The 20,612-nt window shown below is 33.5% G+C and overlaps 6 protein-coding genes across 6 annotated transcripts; 3 read left to right on the top strand and 3 right to left on the bottom strand.

The window, feature by feature from the left end:
• Positions 1–4,249: 4,249 nt before the first annotated feature.
• On the top strand, positions 4,250–5,477 carry BDB00DRAFT_786537 (uncharacterized protein; the record flags this gene model as incomplete). The annotated part of the gene is made up of 3 exons (XM_053120622.1): positions 4,250–4,514; positions 5,248–5,345; positions 5,445–5,477. 3 exons carry the CDS (start codon positions 4,250–4,252, stop codon positions 5,475–5,477), a joined length of 396 nt encoding a protein of 131 aa, XP_052981458.1.
• A 10,296-nt stretch (positions 5,478–15,773) lies between these two features.
• BDB00DRAFT_870645 (uncharacterized protein) lies at positions 15,774–16,944 on the top strand (the record flags this gene model as incomplete). Its single annotated transcript, XM_053126732.1, has 2 exons — positions 15,774–15,864; positions 16,532–16,944. The coding sequence occupies 2 exons, from the start codon at positions 15,774–15,776 to the stop codon at positions 16,942–16,944; spliced, it is 504 nt and encodes a 167-aa protein (XP_052981457.1).
• Positions 16,945–17,231: 287 nt separating this feature from the next.
• BDB00DRAFT_256144 (uncharacterized protein) lies at positions 17,232–18,220 on the top strand. The gene has a single exon (XM_053116677.1). The coding sequence runs from the start codon at positions 17,520–17,522 to the stop codon at positions 17,958–17,960; it is 441 nt and encodes a 146-aa protein (XP_052981456.1). The 5' UTR covers positions 17,232–17,519; the 3' UTR covers positions 17,961–18,220.
• A 1-nt stretch (position 18,221) lies between these two features.
• BDB00DRAFT_786536 (uncharacterized protein) lies at positions 18,222–19,376 on the bottom strand (the record flags this gene model as incomplete). Its single annotated transcript, XM_053120621.1, has 6 exons — positions 18,222–18,232; positions 18,520–18,688; positions 18,771–18,884; positions 18,955–18,971; positions 19,159–19,201; positions 19,242–19,376. The coding sequence occupies 6 exons, from the start codon at positions 19,374–19,376 to the stop codon at positions 18,222–18,224; spliced, it is 489 nt and encodes a 162-aa protein (XP_052981455.1).
• On the bottom strand, positions 19,340–19,676 carry BDB00DRAFT_815051 (uncharacterized protein). Its single transcript, XM_053122877.1, has one exon. The coding sequence runs from the start codon at positions 19,659–19,661 to the stop codon at positions 19,470–19,472; it is 192 nt and encodes a 63-aa protein (XP_052981454.1). The 5' UTR covers positions 19,662–19,676; the 3' UTR covers positions 19,340–19,469.
• A 242-nt stretch (positions 19,677–19,918) lies between these two features.
• Positions 19,919–20,571, bottom strand: BDB00DRAFT_760652 (uncharacterized protein; the record flags this gene model as incomplete). Its single annotated transcript, XM_053119225.1, has 3 exons — positions 19,919–19,983; positions 20,136–20,231; positions 20,406–20,571. Coding segments are annotated over 3 exons (327 nt in total), but the record flags the coding sequence as incomplete, so codon positions are not given.
• Positions 20,572–20,612: the final 41 nt, after the last annotated feature.

Here is a 20,612-nt window from a genome sequence, read left to right as displayed (position 1 = left end):
GATCAGAGCGATTTTGGATACGCAGATGTTGGAGGGCTGGGTCATAAATGAAGATGTCTTAAACTTGAAGTTTTCAGAAACCTAGTCGTCATACTTATTGAATGTCGGGGAGGGCCGAATAAATACTCGGTAATGGAAGCTGCAACCCTAAGCCGATGTCAACGGGGGTGTGTTGCCATTCAATTGATAGAGCATCCACTTGGGCAGTGCTCTTTTACGCGTACGAGTTTTTTTAACCTGGTTCCATGTGTAAAACATCCCTTTTTTAGCATAAGCTACTGTGGTAAGGAATTGGTGTTTATGTATAGAAAGGTAAAAACCAAAAGAAAACATAAGAGAATTAAGACGCTAATTCATGTGAGATTAAGTAAAAGGTGAATAACGGTAATTGTGTCTGAAAGAGTTACAACAAGAAAATATCGGGAAGGTAATGAAAACTGTCAGATACTATTTATGCGTTTCTAGAAATACAATGGAGCAAAAATATGCACTTTCCCACATGCGAGTTCGTGCATAAGACGTGAGATCTTCAACACCTTCTATCTGCATTAGATCCCATTCATTTAGATTTTTGCTCCTTCTACCTTCTTCCAGATCTTCAGCCATAGATAAAATGGCTGTTTTGGGTGCAAGAATCATTTGAATGTAAGACATGAATGTAGGGTGCAATGTTTCGATTATGTAGTCTTGGTCTTGTTATGAAGGAGGAAGCCAGTACTTATCCTCACTATTAGGGGTCGCAATTGGACGGGTCGGGATGGGTCAAGGGTCTGACCCATTGACCCACAGGTCAAGAAAACACTGACCCGACCCGACCCGTTCAACCCGACGGGTCAAAACTCGGGTTGACGGGTCACTACTGATTTTGATTTGGTGACAAAGGAGGTGTCAATCAACCTGAGCTTGAGCACTGGAAGTGCAAAACTACATGTATACACAGCTCTCTAAGATGATGGCACGCAAATTCCTAGCAGTGCTAGCAATATCTACGTTTTGTGTGATTATTCTTAAAGGTAAAGGGTTAGTGCCATAACAAAAGAAATCGTTTGCGCTCACATGCATTAAAGAAAGCATAATGGTTAAAGTGTGGTTAAAAATCGACTTCCTTTAAATGCCCGTAATCCTTTTCCCTTTTCCCTTTTCTTTTCATTTCTTCCTTCTTCTTTCATTTCTCTTTTCTTAATTCCTTCTACGTCTTTTGTCAAATCTCGTCTCTCACTGCCACTCTCTATTGTCTATTCTCATTGTACTATTGCTACTTCTTTACTTTGCTACTTCTTTACTACTATTACATATATTGCTTATAGCTTACTTATCTTACACTTTTGAATATAAAATATGATCCCACAATGAAAAAGAATAAAAGTACGTTTTATGTTACAGTTCTATAGCAGACATATTGACAACTACATCTTTAATATAATGATCCTTTCCAACAAGAAGATTGACTACTTGAATACAAGTACCTCATAGATATCATATGTATACACGGGTCACAACGGGTCTACGGGTCGGGTCAAGGGTTAGACGGGTTGACCCGCGGGTCAGAAAAGCATCAACCCGACCCGTTGACCCGTCCTCAACCCACGGGTCGGTTTTGACCCGCGGGTCAGACTGCGACCCCTAGTTATAGTTATTTATTTACAAACTCTGTTCATATGTAATTAGTGCATTTTTAGTGTTCTAATTTTACATCCTATATGTTATGTTTCTCATTAAAAAGAAAGGAAATTTAAAATAACTATTTATCCCAAGAATTTTATTAATTTCAAAAGAAAGATTAAATAAAGAAATATGATAAATATATAGAAAAGGTAAAATAATGTTAATGTATAGATGTGTCTCATCAATATGAGAAACAAAAATAAATCAAACTTTTAAACTTTTATTTAAATTTTAAAAAAAGGAAAACATATGACTATTATAACTTTTTTTATATTTTTCATATAATTAGATAAAAAACAATAAATATAAAGAGTCATGGGCTCATTTAGAAATTAGAATCTCACTTTGAAAAAATAATAATATATTTCTTGGCATCTGTTATTTTTTTCAAATAAAAACATTTTTAAATCAATTATTTTTATGGGATTTTAAATGCCTATAGATATATTAAGATCATAACAAAAATAATATGCCATTTCATTTCTTTCCTTTGATTTTAACTTAAACAAAACATTTATTCTCTCTCTCTCTCTGTCCTTCCAGTCTTTAAAATCTTTGATTTTAAATCTAAGAAACAAAGTACTTTTATAAGCAAAACTCATCTTAAAAATAATATTAATATTAGAAAAATACCCCCTGGTATTTTTCATATAAGTATTAAATTATATTAGAGTTTAAAAATTATAAATTTACTAGATGGTGACATTTATATTTTTTATTAATAAGCAAATGATCAGATGATCATTTTAAAAAAGAATGGAACATTCAAAATATTTATTTTTTAAATGTTTCAGAATAACATTAATTTTTATATAAAAAATACCAGCTGGTATTTTTTTAATGATAAAAATAATATTATATCCACCTTTTGGGTATTTTAGATATTTATAAAATAAATATGATAAACATTGTTTATAGAAAAGCTCTGTTACTCTCTCCACTTTTAGGATCTATCTTTGATAGAGACTGGAAGAAAGAAGGAGAGGGAGAAAAATAATATCAAAAACCAGAAAAATGATTAAAAAATCTAATATATACTTATAAATATTTGAGTAGAAAAAAAAATTTATTTTCATCATGACAACAAAAAATTAATAGAATTTTTAAATTTTTACAATTTTTTTAAAACCAATTTATATGGTATTATCGTATTGATGTTGATGTAACGGCTCTATTGAGTTTTTATAAAAAATATATATCTTTCTACTTTGTTTAGACTTTACTTGGGATGATCTCTCGAACATTTAGGAGTACCGACAACTCGTCAAATCGTCAATGGCCACCAAATGCACTGTTGGCTACGTACACAAATCAAATATGAAGGAGTCGATGTCAACAAAAAAGAGGCTAGTAAACCTCCAAAATCTACAAGATGAAGACGAAGCTACTGTGCGAAGATGTGTTTGTGTCTTGCAACACTTCTGCCAATGACCTAATTGCCGAAGGAAATACAACAACCCAAAAGTATACTTTTGAAGATTGCTCCAGCAATACACAAGATTGGTCACTAAGATCACAAAATCGGCTCACCCAATTCGCCTTGTCGTAATTGACTATGCTGGATTGTCCACCAACCCCGACGACTTGAGAAATTTTATTTCTTTAAATAAGTTAATAAAAGAAGTGGTTGTTGATGTTGGCCACAAGGTAGAAATTTTTTACAATACGATTTGTTAAAGAATGGTAAGAATTTAGAGAAGTTTTAGTGTTATAGAGCATGTGTGAAACAATCACAAAACCAGCAGTAACAGCACAAAAAAATAAAAAAAAGTAAGTGGGTGCTACATTACTATAATATTTATCATAATATTATGGAATTTGGTAAAAATAACTATAATTTATCTAATACATTATATTTAAGCTAATATTTTTATAAAATAGTAAAATTGAATTCTTTTTCAATATATAAAATATATATATGGAGAATAATTCATAATTTAGGATTTTTTAAAACGTCTAAGAAAAATAAAAAAAATAAATCATAAATCAAAAATTAGAATATTTAATCTTAATTATAATAATTTAAATAAATAATTAATGTTCTTTATCCCTCTCTGAAAAAGATATATGATTACATAATTATTACAAAAAGAATTTAATCTACAATTGAATTAAACCGAACCTGGTAATTGTTTTATATTTCTCTACCATAATAAATTATTGAAAAGGTCTTAATAGACTTCTAATTATATAGCAATAATAAAATTAATAAATTTTACGAAAAATAAAAATACACTATTTTATAAATTACCATTTTGTCAATAAATAAATCTTGGCATTATTAACATATAAGGAAATTTTAATTTTAAAAAAAAAAGTGTTGGATATTCATGGGGTGAAAAAAAACGAGAAATAATTTTTGCGATCGAAAAATTGCGAAAATGCATGAAAAATCGCGAAAATGCATGAAAAATCGCGAAAATGCACGAAAAAACTAAATATACTTTATTTGTTTTTGCTTTTATGCTTTGCAGTTGCTTTTATCCTTTATACTTGTGGTAGAGCCCCAGAGACTAATGATGATATTTTATATTTGAACCTTTTATCGTCTGCAGGATGAATTGCTGTTGAGCTAGTGACCACAATGTCTTCTACATGTTCTAGATCGTCATCACTTTCAGCTGCAAGATCATCAAACCATTCATTGACCAGGTCAATCCACGTTTCTACTGTCAGTTCTTCGTTGTTATCGTTGAACTTGTCACTATGCGTGTCCATGCCTAACATTGATGATGCTTGTGTTTCTGGAGCCGATGTACTATTTACTGCTAATAATGGAGTTGATGTTGATGTAGATAACAATGCTGGGGTTGATGACGATACTGGCAATGATACTGACAATACCACAGGTAAAGCTGGTGCTGCTTGCTTATTTCGGTTTTCATTGCTGCCACCCCTCTTTCTTTTCTTTGATTGAGATTTGACTTTTACTATCTTGAGTACTGTTTGATGTAATAGCTTGTTATGTCTTAGACTATGATTATAGCCCATCTGACTAAATAAACGCTTGCATGAGGCTGAGTTGATTCCGATTGCCAGTAGTCGTCGCGCAACAAAAACAAGTTCTTGGTGCTCCTTAAAGTCGAGCTCCATCAATCTCCAGTACAATGATATATCAGTGAACCCTTGAAGAAGTTCATCGTGGAAAGGCGGAAGCTTAAGCCATAGCGGGTGAGTTGTTCTACCATATTTGGCGCAGTTTTGTTTGCCCAAGACGTGTAATAATAGGACGCCCATTCTAAGAGTTGAAGCGTGGTGATACTGCCAGTCCTTGTCGTGGTTGATAGTTCAGGGTGCCTGTTGATGCCCCCAAGACGTATTTTTGGGTTCAAATACCATAATAAAATGAGCAGTGGCTGCTCCCACATGTTCCAACGCCGTTCAAGACGAAGTATAAATGATTGCAGCTCTTGATCAGGTAGGGTACTGACATAGTTGTTTTTTTTTGTTGTGAAATGGGTAACGAATGTGGCAAACTTGGTAGCAACATCGTGTAATCGTGCATTGTCGCTTTGCAACAGGTTCAAACCAACTGCGAATGGTGTAAACATAGATAAAATTCCCTCGATGTCGGCCCAAAAGTTATTGTCGTCGATTGTTGCTACATGGTCAGACAATTTTTCTTTAAGTTTGTCGTTCGTATGCGCATCTATAACCAGTTGCTAAAAACCATCACGATAGTAAGTAATTATCTTGAATGGACGCCATGATCCAATAGGTATCCCTTTACCTTAAGAGATAACTTCGCATTTAGTAAGCTTTTAATAACATCAAAATAGCTTTTGAGTTTGGATTGGATTTTTGGCAAGTGATCAAATGGTCGAGGAGGAATGACGATCGGTTGAATGCCACCACAAGTTTGATCGCTTCTTGAATACGTCGCTCTACACTTGGAAACGATTTTAGGATATCGGCAACACAAAGATTGACTTGATGAGCAAAACATGGTAGAAAAACTATATCACGGCGCTCGCGTCGTAGGCGGCTACGTGCTGCTGTGTATGAGCTTGCAGAATCGGTGACCACCGCTATGACCTTTATGCCGTTATCTTGTATTCTTCCTTCATCTAGAAGTTTCTTGAGCTTGGCAATCACGTCTGCAGTATACCCTAGGTCCCTTGATGCGTCTTCTGCATCCCACACGATGCTTTTTCCTACTGATGTCACCAGTACGACGCCGAAAATCGACTGCTTCTTGGGGACCAGCCATGGTTATGATGATTTTAATGCGGTCTAGTAACCCTAGATGACTAATTAGCTAAGATATGTCAGGATAGCCAAACTAATTTCTATTGAAATAATTCATGCACGAATGTCTTGGCATGCATACATTTAAATTTTTGAAAAAAAATAAAAATTGAATTTTTTTTTTAATATAAAAATAATACCACAGAATATAAAGCAAAATATATTTGTTATATTTTTTATTTTTATTACTTCAACAATCGACATGAACCAACTCAACCTTCTCGCATTCTTAGCCATTATGGCTGAATTTGTTCCTAGTTTAGGAGTTACATTGACGCTCTTAATTGAAAGAGCAAAATACCTTGCTGAAAACCATCAGCATATTGAGTATGAACCTCTTGTCACACAACTGAGGTCAGAACTCGAAAAAGACCTTACACAGGCTAAAGTAGATAAAAAAACTAAAAATAATACACGCAATAAAATAATTGGAAGAATTCGAGAATATGTGAGATTCCTCAAATCCTCAAATCCTCAAATCCTCAATTTTCTGATGCAATGTTAGAGGGTAACACCTCTGGTGCAGATTCCTCGTAGGGCGGTAAAGAATTCCGATTCCAAAACACTAAAGGGCTGTTCACATATATTTGTAAGGACTTCCATTTAACAAAAGAGCAAATCATGGAATGGTTTATAAAACATGAACGTATTGGTTATCGAATTGAAAAGGCAATTGCATGTGATGAAATTGCACCAGAAACCAATGAGAAACATGTACACATATAGATACAAATAGATGAGCGGTTCGACACAAAAACAGCACGTAAATTCTTTACTATTAATGGTGTTACTCCAAATATTAAACCAGGTGGTAATCCACAAAAGTCTATTAGCTATTGTATGAAAGGAAAAGATTATATTTGTTATAATATGGATCCAAATTATGAAATTAAAACTAGAAAAATGCACCAACAGTTACTTGGATATCAATTAATTACTAAGCAGCTTAATATGCGGAAGGCAACCGAAATATATCCAGAATTGCTATGGAAATATGATACTGTAAAATCAAATTTAAATTCTTACTTTCATGATGCAGATATGGAAAATAACCCTGGAAATAAATTACATATGTGGTCTATGTTTGGTATTGAAACAATGTTTGGTGGCAAAAATAAGATACCACAATACTGGATTGTAGGTCCATCAAATGTAGGTAAGACATATAACATTGATGTATTAGAACAAGGTGGTCATCGAGCATATCTAATGAATAAAGAAAATGATTGGTCAGATTATAAGGATGATGATTATGATTTTATGTAGAATGAAGAAACAGGTTCTGATTTCAAATTAACATTTTTAAACCAAATGTTAGAAGGAACACGGTTAAAACTTAATGGCAAATTCACAAAGTCAATAACTAAAAAGAAAAATATACCAATAATACTGAATAGTAACTATATGCCGCACATGTTATACAAAAACAAATCAGTATATGAGTTAGAGCCAACGCTCAATCGTTTATATACTATCTATGTTGATAAGAACCGTAAAGGTCATATAATATGGAATCCATACACAATGAAGGTGAAGGATTATGAAAATAAATTCATGTATTATGAAACATGGATATGTATGAGGACTTATACAAAGGTGAATTCGAAAATGAATACCAAGATCAGTATACATTTATCCGTTATGCACATAATAGTGGTCAGGATGATATTAAAAAATATACACCGATGGATAAAACAGTAGAGGAACTACAAGAATTAGCTGACACAGAAGAATATATGAAGGAACAAGAAGAAAAACATAATAGTAATAATATACAGAACAATAAACAACATAAACCGCCTCAACAAAATAATAGAGGATGGTCAACTGTAAAGGTACCATCATCAGTAGATTGTAGGCATTGGGAAGATGTGTTTAATGATATAAAATGTGATGATGTTGTAAATGATACTACTGATTGGGAAAACCCACCAGAAGATATAGAGAAATATAAATACATAGATGTAAGTACATCTGAATCAGAGAAAAGCAGTGACTGCAACATACCAAATAATATACCAAAACGTAAAAAGAAAAAAAGACACATTAAAAATAAACGGAGAAACAAGCAAATAGTAGAAGAAATATAGCTAAAAGAATATTCTAAAAAGCATAAGGATATAAAACAGGCTATAATAGATGATATCGATATAACAAAAGAAACTGACGTCAAAAATAAATCAACAGATACTAATATAAGTACAAGTATAACTAATGAATGCATAAAACATAAATATAATTGGGCAAGTAAACGAAAGGTTGATGCGGTCAGTTTCAATATGAAATTTTTTAATAAGCAAATAAGTAAGAAATTAATTTAGAGCTGAATACTATGTGTAACCATATATTCATGTAGCATTTCCCGGGAATTAAACTTATCAACTGTTAACCAACTATTATCCTTTACACTATATCCAACCCACTTAACCTCAAATATGTACTTATTATCAGTATACACATGTCCTACAATCTTCTCAATTTCATATGAATTACTATGTTCTATATTTCTCTGTTCTCTTTGATTTTTTCTCTTGCGTTTAGATGTATTATTTTCAGTTTCGTCCTCACTATCTATAGCCATATCTATTGATTGATTAATGTTAAGCTGTAGAAATTTCTGCTGCATGTCAACCATTTCGTTATATTCAGTATTTACTTTTTGCTCATTTGAAAATACTAAGTCAAGTTTGTTTTTCTTACTTGGGAATTCAAAATCTTTTCCATACCATAATTTATGATGTGGTTGTACCTCTATATTATACTTATTTACAAATCGCCATATATTAGTAAGAATACAAGCAACACGAAACTGAATATTATAATATCTTATATCGGTTATTTGCAATGCTGCACGATTATTATTAAATCGTTCAAATTTAGAGCCTAACATAGAGAACTGTGCTTCTATTGCTGAACGAAATGATCCAAACTTGTCATTAAAGTATGTCTCATTGATTGTTAACTTTTGTCCTGGTTCTTTTCTTATGCGATGTAAAAAATTACGATCATAAAAACTATATCCAGCATCTGTCGCATTATCTTTAAACTTTTGTATAAATAAGTTATATCCACCATCCATTCCTAAACAATCTGCCTCACTTATTTTTTTATATAGTTTCATATTAATAAACATAGTACCATCATTTCCGATAGCACATTTTTCAGATACTGAAACATATGTAATTATTTCATTCATATCCTGTATAACTTGTGTACGTACAGCTAGCCCTTTTAATTTATATGAATATAACTGTGAATGTGACTCATTTGGTTTATAATACTTTATTTTACTATCATGTCCATCAATAAATAGTGTAACATTCTTAAAACCATCTGGATTGTTTATTATTGCTGTTAGAATGCGAATACGTGGTGATGAGAACATACTATCTAGATCTTGTTTTACCTTTTTATTCAATTCATTATAGTTAGTAATCCAGAACCGCTTATATAAATCATAAAATGTTGCATATGGCATAACAGTATGCATATCCTTTCCTGATACACCTGATACCATATGATATAATAATGCAAGTCCTTTTTCAATCTCGCGGTATGGCCCTGGATATTCAATATTTCCATATAAAACTGTAAGAAAATAAAATACAGGTATAAATCCAAATCTATGAAGTAATACATCCTTTATATCATTTATTGTATTATTCTTCATATCTTTAATAGCTGTTCTATGATTAAATCTATGTTGCATTTCAGGCCAAGATTTATCAAGAAAAGTCCATTTATTATCAATTAAATTTTTAATTTCAATATTGAGTTGTTCAGTGTGTTGTGTTGTGTTCATTTTTATTTGTTGTTATGTACTTTAAACAATCGCTCTTTTTTTTCTCGTGGGGGATTAAACTGGAACTATTAAATATAACACATTTAATTGTTTAATATTTATCAATGACTTAATAATAATTTTTTATAAATGTATATAATTTTCAGATTTTGAAATTTTTTTAGGATGAATATCAATTTAATATGTAAAACCTATTTACATTTGTTACCATGGAGGAACAATTCTATTTATTTATTGTGAATATAAATCAAAGCGGTTGATAGTTTATAAGTTTTTAGGCTGCTAAAAATCGCATTTAATTCTTAATCATTAATAGGGGAATTAAACATTAATACGAGAAACCTTATACCTATCATGGTTTAATATTATACAAAGATTTAAAAATAATTTTTATAAATGTACATATTTCTTATATTTCCATATTTTTTATCACTTATATAGTATATTATTATTTTTACAAAAATAGTTATTGTAGGAACATATATAGTAGTTACTATAGTAATAAATGAAATTATAGTTCTATAGGTTTGGGATGAAAATGACACTTAGTGATATATTAATTTTGTACAAACATAGTAACAAGAAATTTTATTATGTGACAGTGAATTTTGAGTGAAAAAGAAAACATGATTATTTATTTACATAAAATTTGCTAAAGCAAATTTTATTATGAATTCATGTTTTATTTTTTTAGAAAATGCTTCTGTTTTAAAATCTACTTATTTCAAAAAATTAATTTATCGCTATGTTACTAATCATCGGAGTTTTAAATTTTAAAAGAACTGTTTCACATTACTATTTTATTATATTTTTAAATCAATATCTATTAATAAAATAAATATAATAAAGTAAATATAATAAAATAAATAAACAGTAAAATTAAATCTACAAGTAGATTGTCAAAAAATAAATAAATTTATTTTTGACATTTTACTATTTATTTAAATATATCTCAAAATTAAAAATTTTGGATATATTACCAAACGGAAAAAAAAGAAAAAGAATGTTTTCTTTTTATTTATATTTATATAATAATTTATTTAATGGAAATTAATGGATGACATAAATAGTAAAATGCCATTTTACTAATTTATAATTGTCATTCTAATAATAATTTAATAACAGAAAAAAATTCTTTTTTTTCTTCTTCCTTCTGGTTATAAAATAATAATAAATATTAATGAGGAAGTTCGCAAGAACTCCCGGAATTAAATATTTATATTAATTTTATTAAATGATATAATGAAGGACATAATTAGTAAAATGGAAAATTATGTAATAAGAAATGTATACCATTAACTGATAATAACTTTTTCTACCCTATTGGAAAAGATCCCAATGAAGAATTTGTGTTAAATAATGAAATAAAGCAAATGGAAAAATTAAAATTATTTCTAAATTATAAAAAGATTTTTCAGATTTATCATTAGAAAGGGATAAAATGATTATAGATGAAGATAATGATGAAGAAAGTAATGATGAGAATATAATTAAAAATAATGTAGAGGTAGATTTTCCTGAATATCAAACTATAAATAGAAAAAAAAGAAAAAAAGGTAAAAGTGAAGTGAAAGAGATTTCAATGAACAACAAATATTAAAAGATTTTCAAATTAAAAACATTAAGTATTAAAATAAAGATTAAATAGAGGTTTGATTTAAATATGTTTAATATATAAAATGTAGCAGGTTTCTCAGAAATGTAATAGGTTTCATAGAAATGCTATTAAATCTCTGTATAAGAATTAATCCTCGTGGGAGGCTACCAATATAAATAAAAAAATTCAATTTTTATTATTTTTATTGTAAATCAATAAATAATTCGGCCACTGATGGTTATACCGGTCATAGCAATTTTATTATCTATATTACAGCTAGTAGATTATAATTGGTTAGACAACTAATAGTAGGACGCCCTTGACGTTCCACCAACCGTCGCACGTTAAAGTCACACCATCCGGATCTTTGGCTAGTTAATGATCTTCTCGTCTGACTGATCAGCTACGCATTCTAAGATATCGGTAGATAATTTTTGTCTCCGTGGTATTACTCCACGTTCATTCTGTCAATATGTTAGCGAACGAGAAGTGACTGATATAATTGAACTCCACTAATACCATTCTCTAGTACCTACTCTGAGATCAGGTCACAAAAAAACAGAAGCTCGCGCACTTCATTGTTATCTACCCACATGAACGGCAAGTTGGCGGAAAGCATGGCCAGAAGAAACAAGTTATGACAGATAGTGAACCATTCGTTGGACAATTCAGGTGGGCTCGCGTTCGAACCGTTTGTGATAAGGCCGCTGCTGGCAAGGCTCATCGCTTGTGAAGAGCCGCCTGTGTTAACTTGGCTGATAGAGTCCTCAGGTCCTATATCCGACAGATGTCTTTGAAACATGAACTACTGGTGGATCAAATTATGGTCTTTTGCAAGTTGCGATATTTGTATAGCTGATAAGTTTGGGCAGACCTAAAACGAATAGTCAACGATTAGGTCGGCCATGACAAATGCTGCTCATTACAAACGAGAGGTACGTCTTACTTTCAAGTGATTCTCCCAGTTGTCTTTTCTTGAAATGAAAGGAGCAACGTTCTCTTCACAAAGTTTCTCGATGCAGGCTAAACACCATGACCAGCTGTCATTGTGGATTTTGTCCGCTTCTACTCTTATTTCTCGTTTAAAGTAGGTGCTGTATGAACTACGAGGTCGTCCCCTTTTCTTTGGTAGTACTGGGCTACTGTTGTTACTGGTGCTGCTGCTGGATCTATTCGAGTAGTGTGTCATCGAAAATTTGATACGGCACTTAGAGAGTTTGATACTGCACTTCGAAAGTTGAAGCGAAAGGGATGTGACGCGTCACTTGGGAAATCTCTTATAGGAATGGGCCAATTGCTAATGCACTAATGGTAATGTGATCAAACTACACACACTGAACAGGCGATTGGGCAATAATCATGTGAGCACTTATATTTTTCGTGAGTTTTCGGGAGATCCACGAAAATTAGGGTGCTGAGTTTGTCCAATACTGAAAAATACATAAAAGTTAATATTTTTAATATTTTTCCTTATTCTAATTTCCTTATTCTAATTTCCTTATTCTAATTTTCATCAACATTTTAAAAATTATTAATTGTCTAGTAAGCAGATATAAATTTAGTAAATATGAGAGGCCATCCAGCATTGAAAAACATGCCCCATCTACAGCTTATAGAATGAAAAACATGCCCCACCTACAGCCTACAAAATGAAAAACATGCCCCTCTCACAGCTTACAAAATGAAAAACATGCCCCATCTACAGCTTATAGAATGAAAAACATGCCCCACCTACAGCCTACAAAATGAAAAACATGCCCCGTCTACAGCCTACAAAATGAAAAACATGCCCCGTCTACAGCCTACAAAATGAAAAACATGCCCTGTCTACAGCTTATAGAATGAAAAACATACCCCACCTACAGCCTACAAAATGAAAAACATGCCCTGTCTACAGCCTATAAAATGAAAAACATGCCCCACCTACAGCTTGCAAAATGAAAAATATGCCACGTCTACAGCCTACAAAATAAAAAACATGCCCCATCTACAGCCTACAAAATAAAAAACATGCCCATCTCACAGCTTACAAAATGAAAAACATGCCCCATCTACAGCTTATAGAATGAAAAACATACCTAACCTACAGCCTACAAAATGAAAAACATGCCCTGTCTACAGCCTATAAAATGAAAAACATGCCCCACCTACAGCTTGCAAAATGAAAAACATACCCTGTCTACTTATAGCCTTTTGCTTTTTGAAATAATCGTCTGGCTGTATGTCTTCTATGATTTGCTTACTCTTTCGTTTATTTTTATTATGTTTTCTTTTCTTTTTATGTTTCGGCGTATTATTTGGTATACTACAATCACTGCTTTGCTCTGATTCAGATATACTGACATCTATATATTTATGTTTCTCTGTATTTTCAGGTGGATTATTCCAACCAATATCTTCAGTTATTATTTCATCAAATTTTACATCATTTAGTGCATCTTCCCAATGTCTACAATCTGATGGTGGTGATGATTTTACATCTGACCATCCTCTATTAATTTGTTGAGGCGGTTCATATTGTTTATTATCATGTATGTTGTTATTATTATATTCTTCTTCTTGTTTTCTCATATATTCTTCTGTATTGGCTAGTTCTTGTAGCTCCTCTACTGTTTTATCTATTGGTTTATATTTTTTTATTCCATCTTCATCACTTATATTAGCATATCGGATAAATCTATGCTGGTCTTGGTATTCATTTTCATATTCATCTTTATATAGATCCTCATACATATCCATGTTTTCATAATATATGAATTTCTCTTCATAATCATTTACATTCATTGTATATGGATTCCATATAATATGTCCTTTACGGTTTTTATCAACATATATTATATATAAACGGTTTAATGTTGGTTCTAATTCATATACTGATTTATTCTTATATAACATATGAGGCATATAATTACTATTCAATATTATTGGCATATTCTTTTTTTTAATAATAGACTTGGTAAATTTACCATTTAGTTATAACCGTGTTCCTTCCAACATTTGGTTTAGAAATGTTAGTTTGAAATCAGAACCTGTTTCTTCGTTATACATGAAGTCATAATCATCATCCTTATAATCTGACCAATCATTTTCTTTATTCATTAGATATGCTCGATGACCACCTTGTTCTATTAAATCTATATTATATGTCTTACCAACATTTGATGGACCTACAATCCAATATTGTGGTATCTCATTTTTACTATCAAACATAGTTTCGATACCAAATATAGACCACATATGTAGTTTGTTTCCTGGATTGTTTTCCATATGTTCCAGTCTTTAAATCTTTGATTTAAGCCTAAGAACGAAGTTCTTCTAGGACCCTGTGGGGTCCAATAATAAAATTGTAATAATAATTATAAGAAAAATACCTCTTGGTATCTTCCCAATAAATAAATAAATAATTAAATTAAAAATATAAAAATACCCATTGGTATTTTTTAGCTTTCTAATAAGTATAATTATAATATTTTATTAATGATATGAAAAATACCACGGTGTATTTTTCTAGTAGGAATATTTAATATTTTTTGTTGGAGCTTTGCTCCTAGAAGTCATTCTACTGCTCGCTCCATTCCTTGTTTCATCTTCGACGAGACTGGAAGGGAGGAGAAGAAGAAGATTAATAATTTAATCCTTAGAATGTAATAATAATAATAATGAATATTATTATTTCAAATTGTAATTTTGTACAAACCAAAATAAAACCTTCACTACTAAATAGTTTAAATTTAAATGTTAATAACAATTAAAATAATAATGATAAGTTATTGTATGAATCAAATAATAAAATTAAGAACTGTATATTGAAAAATAAAGATATAAATAATTATAATATTAACATTATTTTTTATAATCAGAAAATATCAATATATGTTAAAAAGTCATATAAGCATATTATTATATTTATCAATAAAAATTATATTGAATATATTAAAGAATAAAAAAATGTAAAAATTTTATTATTTGATGTAAAAAATATATCAAGAAAATATAGATTTTATAATCTGTAATCTATTTTCATAATAACCCAAATACTTAATATTAAAAGTATAATAGGCTAGGCTAGATAAGATATATATTTTTTTGTATTTAAAAAATTGCTATACTTTATAATTCAATTTATTTTTATGAAATAGAAAAAAATGCAATTTTATTGAGTATATATTTATTATTGATTAATTTATTTTTTTAAAAATAGAACAAATTTTAAAATATATTTTTTTAAATCTGTATATAAGTATTAATTATAATTAAGTTTAAATACTAATACTAAAATGTTTATTCTTCATGGGTCTGCAATACTCAGATCACCATTGACAATGTGATAGGTTCAAACCAGTGTCTTTGAGTTGCTGTAAAGCTGACAGCTGATTTTCCAAACTGATTTCAGTTCCATATATAGAGCAGGCAGCATCAGCTGCAGATAATATAGTCATATTAAAAGACAGGATGAGTGCAATGGAGCTCGTAGAAAATCGCAAGTACAAAGAAAAAGATGGAAAGAGTTTCTGGGACACACTTGAAGGCGTGCTATACTCCGAATATCCAGGTTTTCAGACCACCTCTTTTATTCACGTGATTTTATGATTTCTTTCAAACTACAGTATTGAAACTCTTTATTGAAATAATTTTAAGATCAAAACAACACCAACAGTAGGCATTTCTGTTTTGTGCGTCAAAATCCCATAATACGATTTTTGTCTTTTGATAGTAGACAACTCAACATGACATTGTATATATTAGCATAAGGTCTTATATAAACAATTCTCTACTCATCTACTGACCCACAGTATTTCTTATAAGATAAGAGAGGAATAAGGATGAAGGACCGGCCATTATTTCTTTAACTTCATTGATGATATATCATCGTGGTAATATATGGTATGCTTATGCTATTAACAATTTAATACCCAACACTTTTGTATTTTTAATGTATGTAATGTAATAATACAGAATGTGAAAAGATGTTGGATGTAGTGTATGATAATAGACGGACATGGCAATACACTTCCAATTTACTCCTTTCCTGACCATGCAAGGCAAGGATTTCTTTAATTCATTTTTATTGAAGACACAATATTTCATAAAAGTGCTGCTCTCAAATACCGTTTCTGTGCGATTTCAACCTCAAACTATTGTATTACAAGGATCCGTTCTCTCCCCTTCCCTTTACTCTACTAATTTTAATACCCTACCCCAATTTCTTTGTGACGCAGAACCATCTGCGTATCTTGATCAAGCTCCTCCCTCAGTCAATCTGCCAGTTGCTCCAGCTGCTCTCACCCTGCATGACATGCGCATCAACTGTTTACTTTATGCGGACGACGTCGTCTTGATTGCCGAACCACCCATTATGCCAGCACTATTAGCCGCCTGTGAGGACAATAGTAGGATAGTAGGCAGCTTGTCTATCGGTGAAGCCCCACCAGGTGCGTTGTTTTCGACCGACAGTTATCATCTGTATCAACACTACTTGAGCTATACTACACCGCCTTGCCGACTGCCAGCTCCTTCAAGTATCTCGGCATTCCCTTCAACCCATCAGCTATATGGATGTCCAGCTACCAATCGAACACAGCACCAAGAAAGCGACCAGCTCGTCAAACGTCTTGAATTCCCTTGGTCTTAAGTGCCTCAGGCTTCACTTGCCTCTTGTCAGCACGCTTTTTTATGCCCAGTTCATCCGCCCACAGATGGAATACGGTCTTGCCATCCAAAAACCGCTCAAAAACAGGTGAAGCTGCTGCAAGATGGCCTAAGCTTTGTGTATGCGCCGCATCTATGGTAGCTCCTCGAGGTCGTCCTCTGTTCCAGTCATGCAACACCTTGTTGACTTACCCGCTATGTCGTTACGCATTGTGGTCCTTCAAGCCAAATTTGGCAACCGCACCCGATGGTTGCCCGATGAGGCACTCCTGCCTGCGCTATTGTCCCATCTTGACGGCACCTGCAATAGTCGCTACTCACAACTCAAATAAATAGTACTTTGGAAACAGCTCCCATCACAAGCAGCGCCATATGACCAAAAAGAGATCCGCAGCGCAATGGGTGCTGTAGCTACTGCTCAGTTTCCAGGAAGCCCGTTCCAGTCCACGCGCCAAACTACTATCCGCATGTCGACTAACACTAGGCATTGATCCTGTCGTCTGGCTCCCAATGACCCATCACCAACGCAGCCGCCTTGTTCGTTAGCGCCTAGGGTAGATGCCAAACGGCCGCGCCGATGCTACCTGCCGCAACTGCCCTAATCATCTTCATCTCTCACGCATGCATGTCATCCTCTGTCCTCAAGCATATACCCGGCCCAATGTTTCATATGTTGTACTTGTTCCAATATCGTTTCCTCTCAACTCGTTTCCCAAGGCACGACCAACCAACACGTCCAAAAAGCAGTTTTGGAAGAACATGTGGCAGCGACTGACGACTCTGTTAGCGGATATCGACGTCCTTTGCCACGACAACGGTACCAGTAGCCCTGGTCCCACAGTTCCTCCAACGATCAGCAATGACTTCATCACCTGGCTTGAGACAACCCAAGAAATGCAGATCAACCATAAGCCTCCCCTATCGACCTCCTCATCTTCAAACTCTTCTTCACCACAAGCTTCTTTTCTTCCTTTCCTCCCCTCTCTCTGTTTTCTTTGATTGCAAAAAAAAAGAACAAGATTGTTCCCCCTCTCTATCGTTATCTTGGAACACCATGCTTCCATTTCCTCAACTCTCTAATTTTTTTTCCACCAGCACCTCCACCACACACTCCTGTTAGACCTTTATACATCTTCTAGTCCATTTTCCCCCTCTGACTCATGGCGTTTTTTCATCAGTCATTGAGATCGGGCTTTAGCGGATATGCGATTTGCGACGCGCTTGTATGACCATTTATTGTTTCTGTGAATGATAATAAAGTTAAATAAGATCTGTACAAAAAGTGTCAATTTACTAATTATATTGCAGGCTATAGTTGCTTGATATGTATAATAAATCACGATGGTAGGTCGGGAAGTATGCTTTGGAAGGATAATACAATGTATGCTGAACGAGTAAATAGAAAACAAAAGACATGTCGTGTGTGGGTGTGAATGACGATGGAATTAATGATGATGTTGAAGATGTGAGTGCTTGTTATGTATATGTATGATGTTGCCGCCTGTGGTTCAGTATTGTCATCAATCTCCCGCACGGTTGTTGGAACCATTATCATTACTTTTGAAGATATTCCAGAGCGGGTTCTTGCCTTTATCCCGTAATACCTTATTGATAGGAATGTACCTTTCGTATCCGTTGTTGCCAATGTCCACAGATGATACTTGAGCTTCGCCGTGCTCAGCAGGCGATTGTTGTTCTTCATCATCGTCGCTCTCACCGCTATCCAACTAAAGTGATTAATTCTATGTTAGTATTCCGAAACAACTTTTTACTTCCCCTGAACGGTGGTTTGCTCTTTTTCCTGCTCACCATCCGTGCAGCCCGAGCGAGCATGGCTATACTGCGTTCTTCTTCAGGAATTTCCATGTCTTCTTGAGCGAACCTTGCTAATGCCGACTGAATCTCCGCAATGCCCTCAGTACACTATGTTTATCCACGTCAGCATTTGATATAGCTTTCACTTCCGTGGATATATTACACCCATTGGACTTACAATTCTTATTTCCTCATCTGTTGCATGCAGCTCTTCATGTGAGTTTTGTATTATAGGCGAAGCGCAACGTGATAACATTTCAATCCTGACAAAAGAGAGACAGAGATAAGCATATGGTAATACACTTATTATGTGCCAATCATGCATGCCAACATGCGCAAACATGTCGCTGTTTCCATGGCTGTATATAATAATTCCTATTACCTTGGAAACCCGAGTTTAAATGATTCATATGGTAGCCGATAGACTGTTTGGTTATATTGGATCATGGGATTTCCCTCTATCACCATGTTATGTTCAGATGATGTTTTATCGTGTTCCTTCTGTGGCACAGATAGATCGTCGTCTTTAGTCGCTTTTGTTACTGGTACATCGTCATCATCATCGCTACTTTCACCACCACTACCGGGAGCAGGATCCATTATAATAGTTTGTCGTTTTCGACGCATTCGCGGCTATAATAATGAGAAAAAATATCAGGAGATTTGGTTTGATTTGATAATCAAGATACAAGGTCAGTTACTGTAATATAATTTATACAGGGAGGCTTTACTGGGGGAGAGATAGCCCCGGTGGGGGTTGCATGTGCTGAAAAGTAGCACATCCAACTTAATTAGGTTATCATATTCTTTTACTATCCTTACCAGAACATGTTCAACGTGAGTCGGGCACATCCATTTCCGTGCTGGATTGGGCATAGACACCATGGGTGGATCGGTACAATCCATATGCCAACTGAGAGGACAATAATCGCAAGTAATCATTCGACCGTGAAGAGCACTTTTTCGACATCGAAAGCATACAATGATATTGCCGTCTGCATCTTTCAGTCGTCTTTCGTCATATAGGTCCGCTTGTGGGCCCGATCTGTCGGGTAATGGGTACAAGTGGCGCGCGGATGAGCGGATAAAGAAAAAAAATCAGTAAAAAAAACAAAAAGGAATACAAGACGTGATTTTTCTACTCACTTGTGTCGTACTGGTTTGATGGTTGAAGAATCAACATATTGGCCAACTTTGTCCATAGAAACTATCCATCAAATGTGTTAATCAAATTAAATGATATGCTAATATTAGTGCTAGCTAGCAGTGCCAAAACTAGACGTAGAACTAGAGCTAGCCAATAACAAGGAGAAGCAGGGAAGGTAGGGGGTGTCTCTGAGACGGGGAGAGAATGCTTACCGCCTTCAAAATAGTTGATGACTTCGATAGGTGGGCGATAGGCCACAGGGTTTCGGGAATCCAGATCTTGGATCATTCGATGGAAAAGGGCAGTGACTGGAGGAAAAGGAGGAGGCGTGGGTACATAATTCTGCACAATATGAAAAAATGATATTAGAATATTAGAATTGTGATGGTATATCAGTGTTGGTGATAGTGATGCACGATGCAGTTATGTGTGAGTGTGTGTATAATACAAAGAATTCTATGATAATTCTGGTTTTACCTGACTTTTGCGTTTATGCTCACATTCACGACAATACCATTCGCCTTCTAGATGTTCCACGTCACTGTCGTCCATTGGTGGATCCACGCAAGTAAAGTGAAACGCCTTGGGGCATGCATCACAGCATAAGAACCGTCCAACGAACCCACAGGATGAACAAAAATCATTATTCTAAAAAAAATTTGGAAGAAAACCAAAAGAGAAAAAAAAAA

This window comes from Zychaea mexicana (assembly GCF_025766255.1).
Source record: "Zychaea mexicana strain RSA 1403 chromosome Unknown BDB00scaffold_22, whole genome shotgun sequence".
NCBI classification, from domain to species: domain Eukaryota; kingdom Fungi; phylum Mucoromycota; class Mucoromycetes; order Mucorales; family Lichtheimiaceae; genus Zychaea; species Zychaea mexicana.
This window is presented reverse-complemented; position numbering and strand designations above follow the sequence as displayed.

Excerpts from the sequence above, each read along its gene's own strand:
- BDB00DRAFT_256144 (XM_053116677.1), top strand. The coding sequence starts at position 17,520 with ATGCCAAACGGCCGCGCCGATGCTACCTGCCGCAACTGCCCTAATCAT.
- BDB00DRAFT_815051 (XM_053122877.1), bottom strand. The coding sequence starts at position 19,661 with ATGGTGTCTATGCCCAATCCAGCACGGAAATGGATGTGCCCGACTCAC.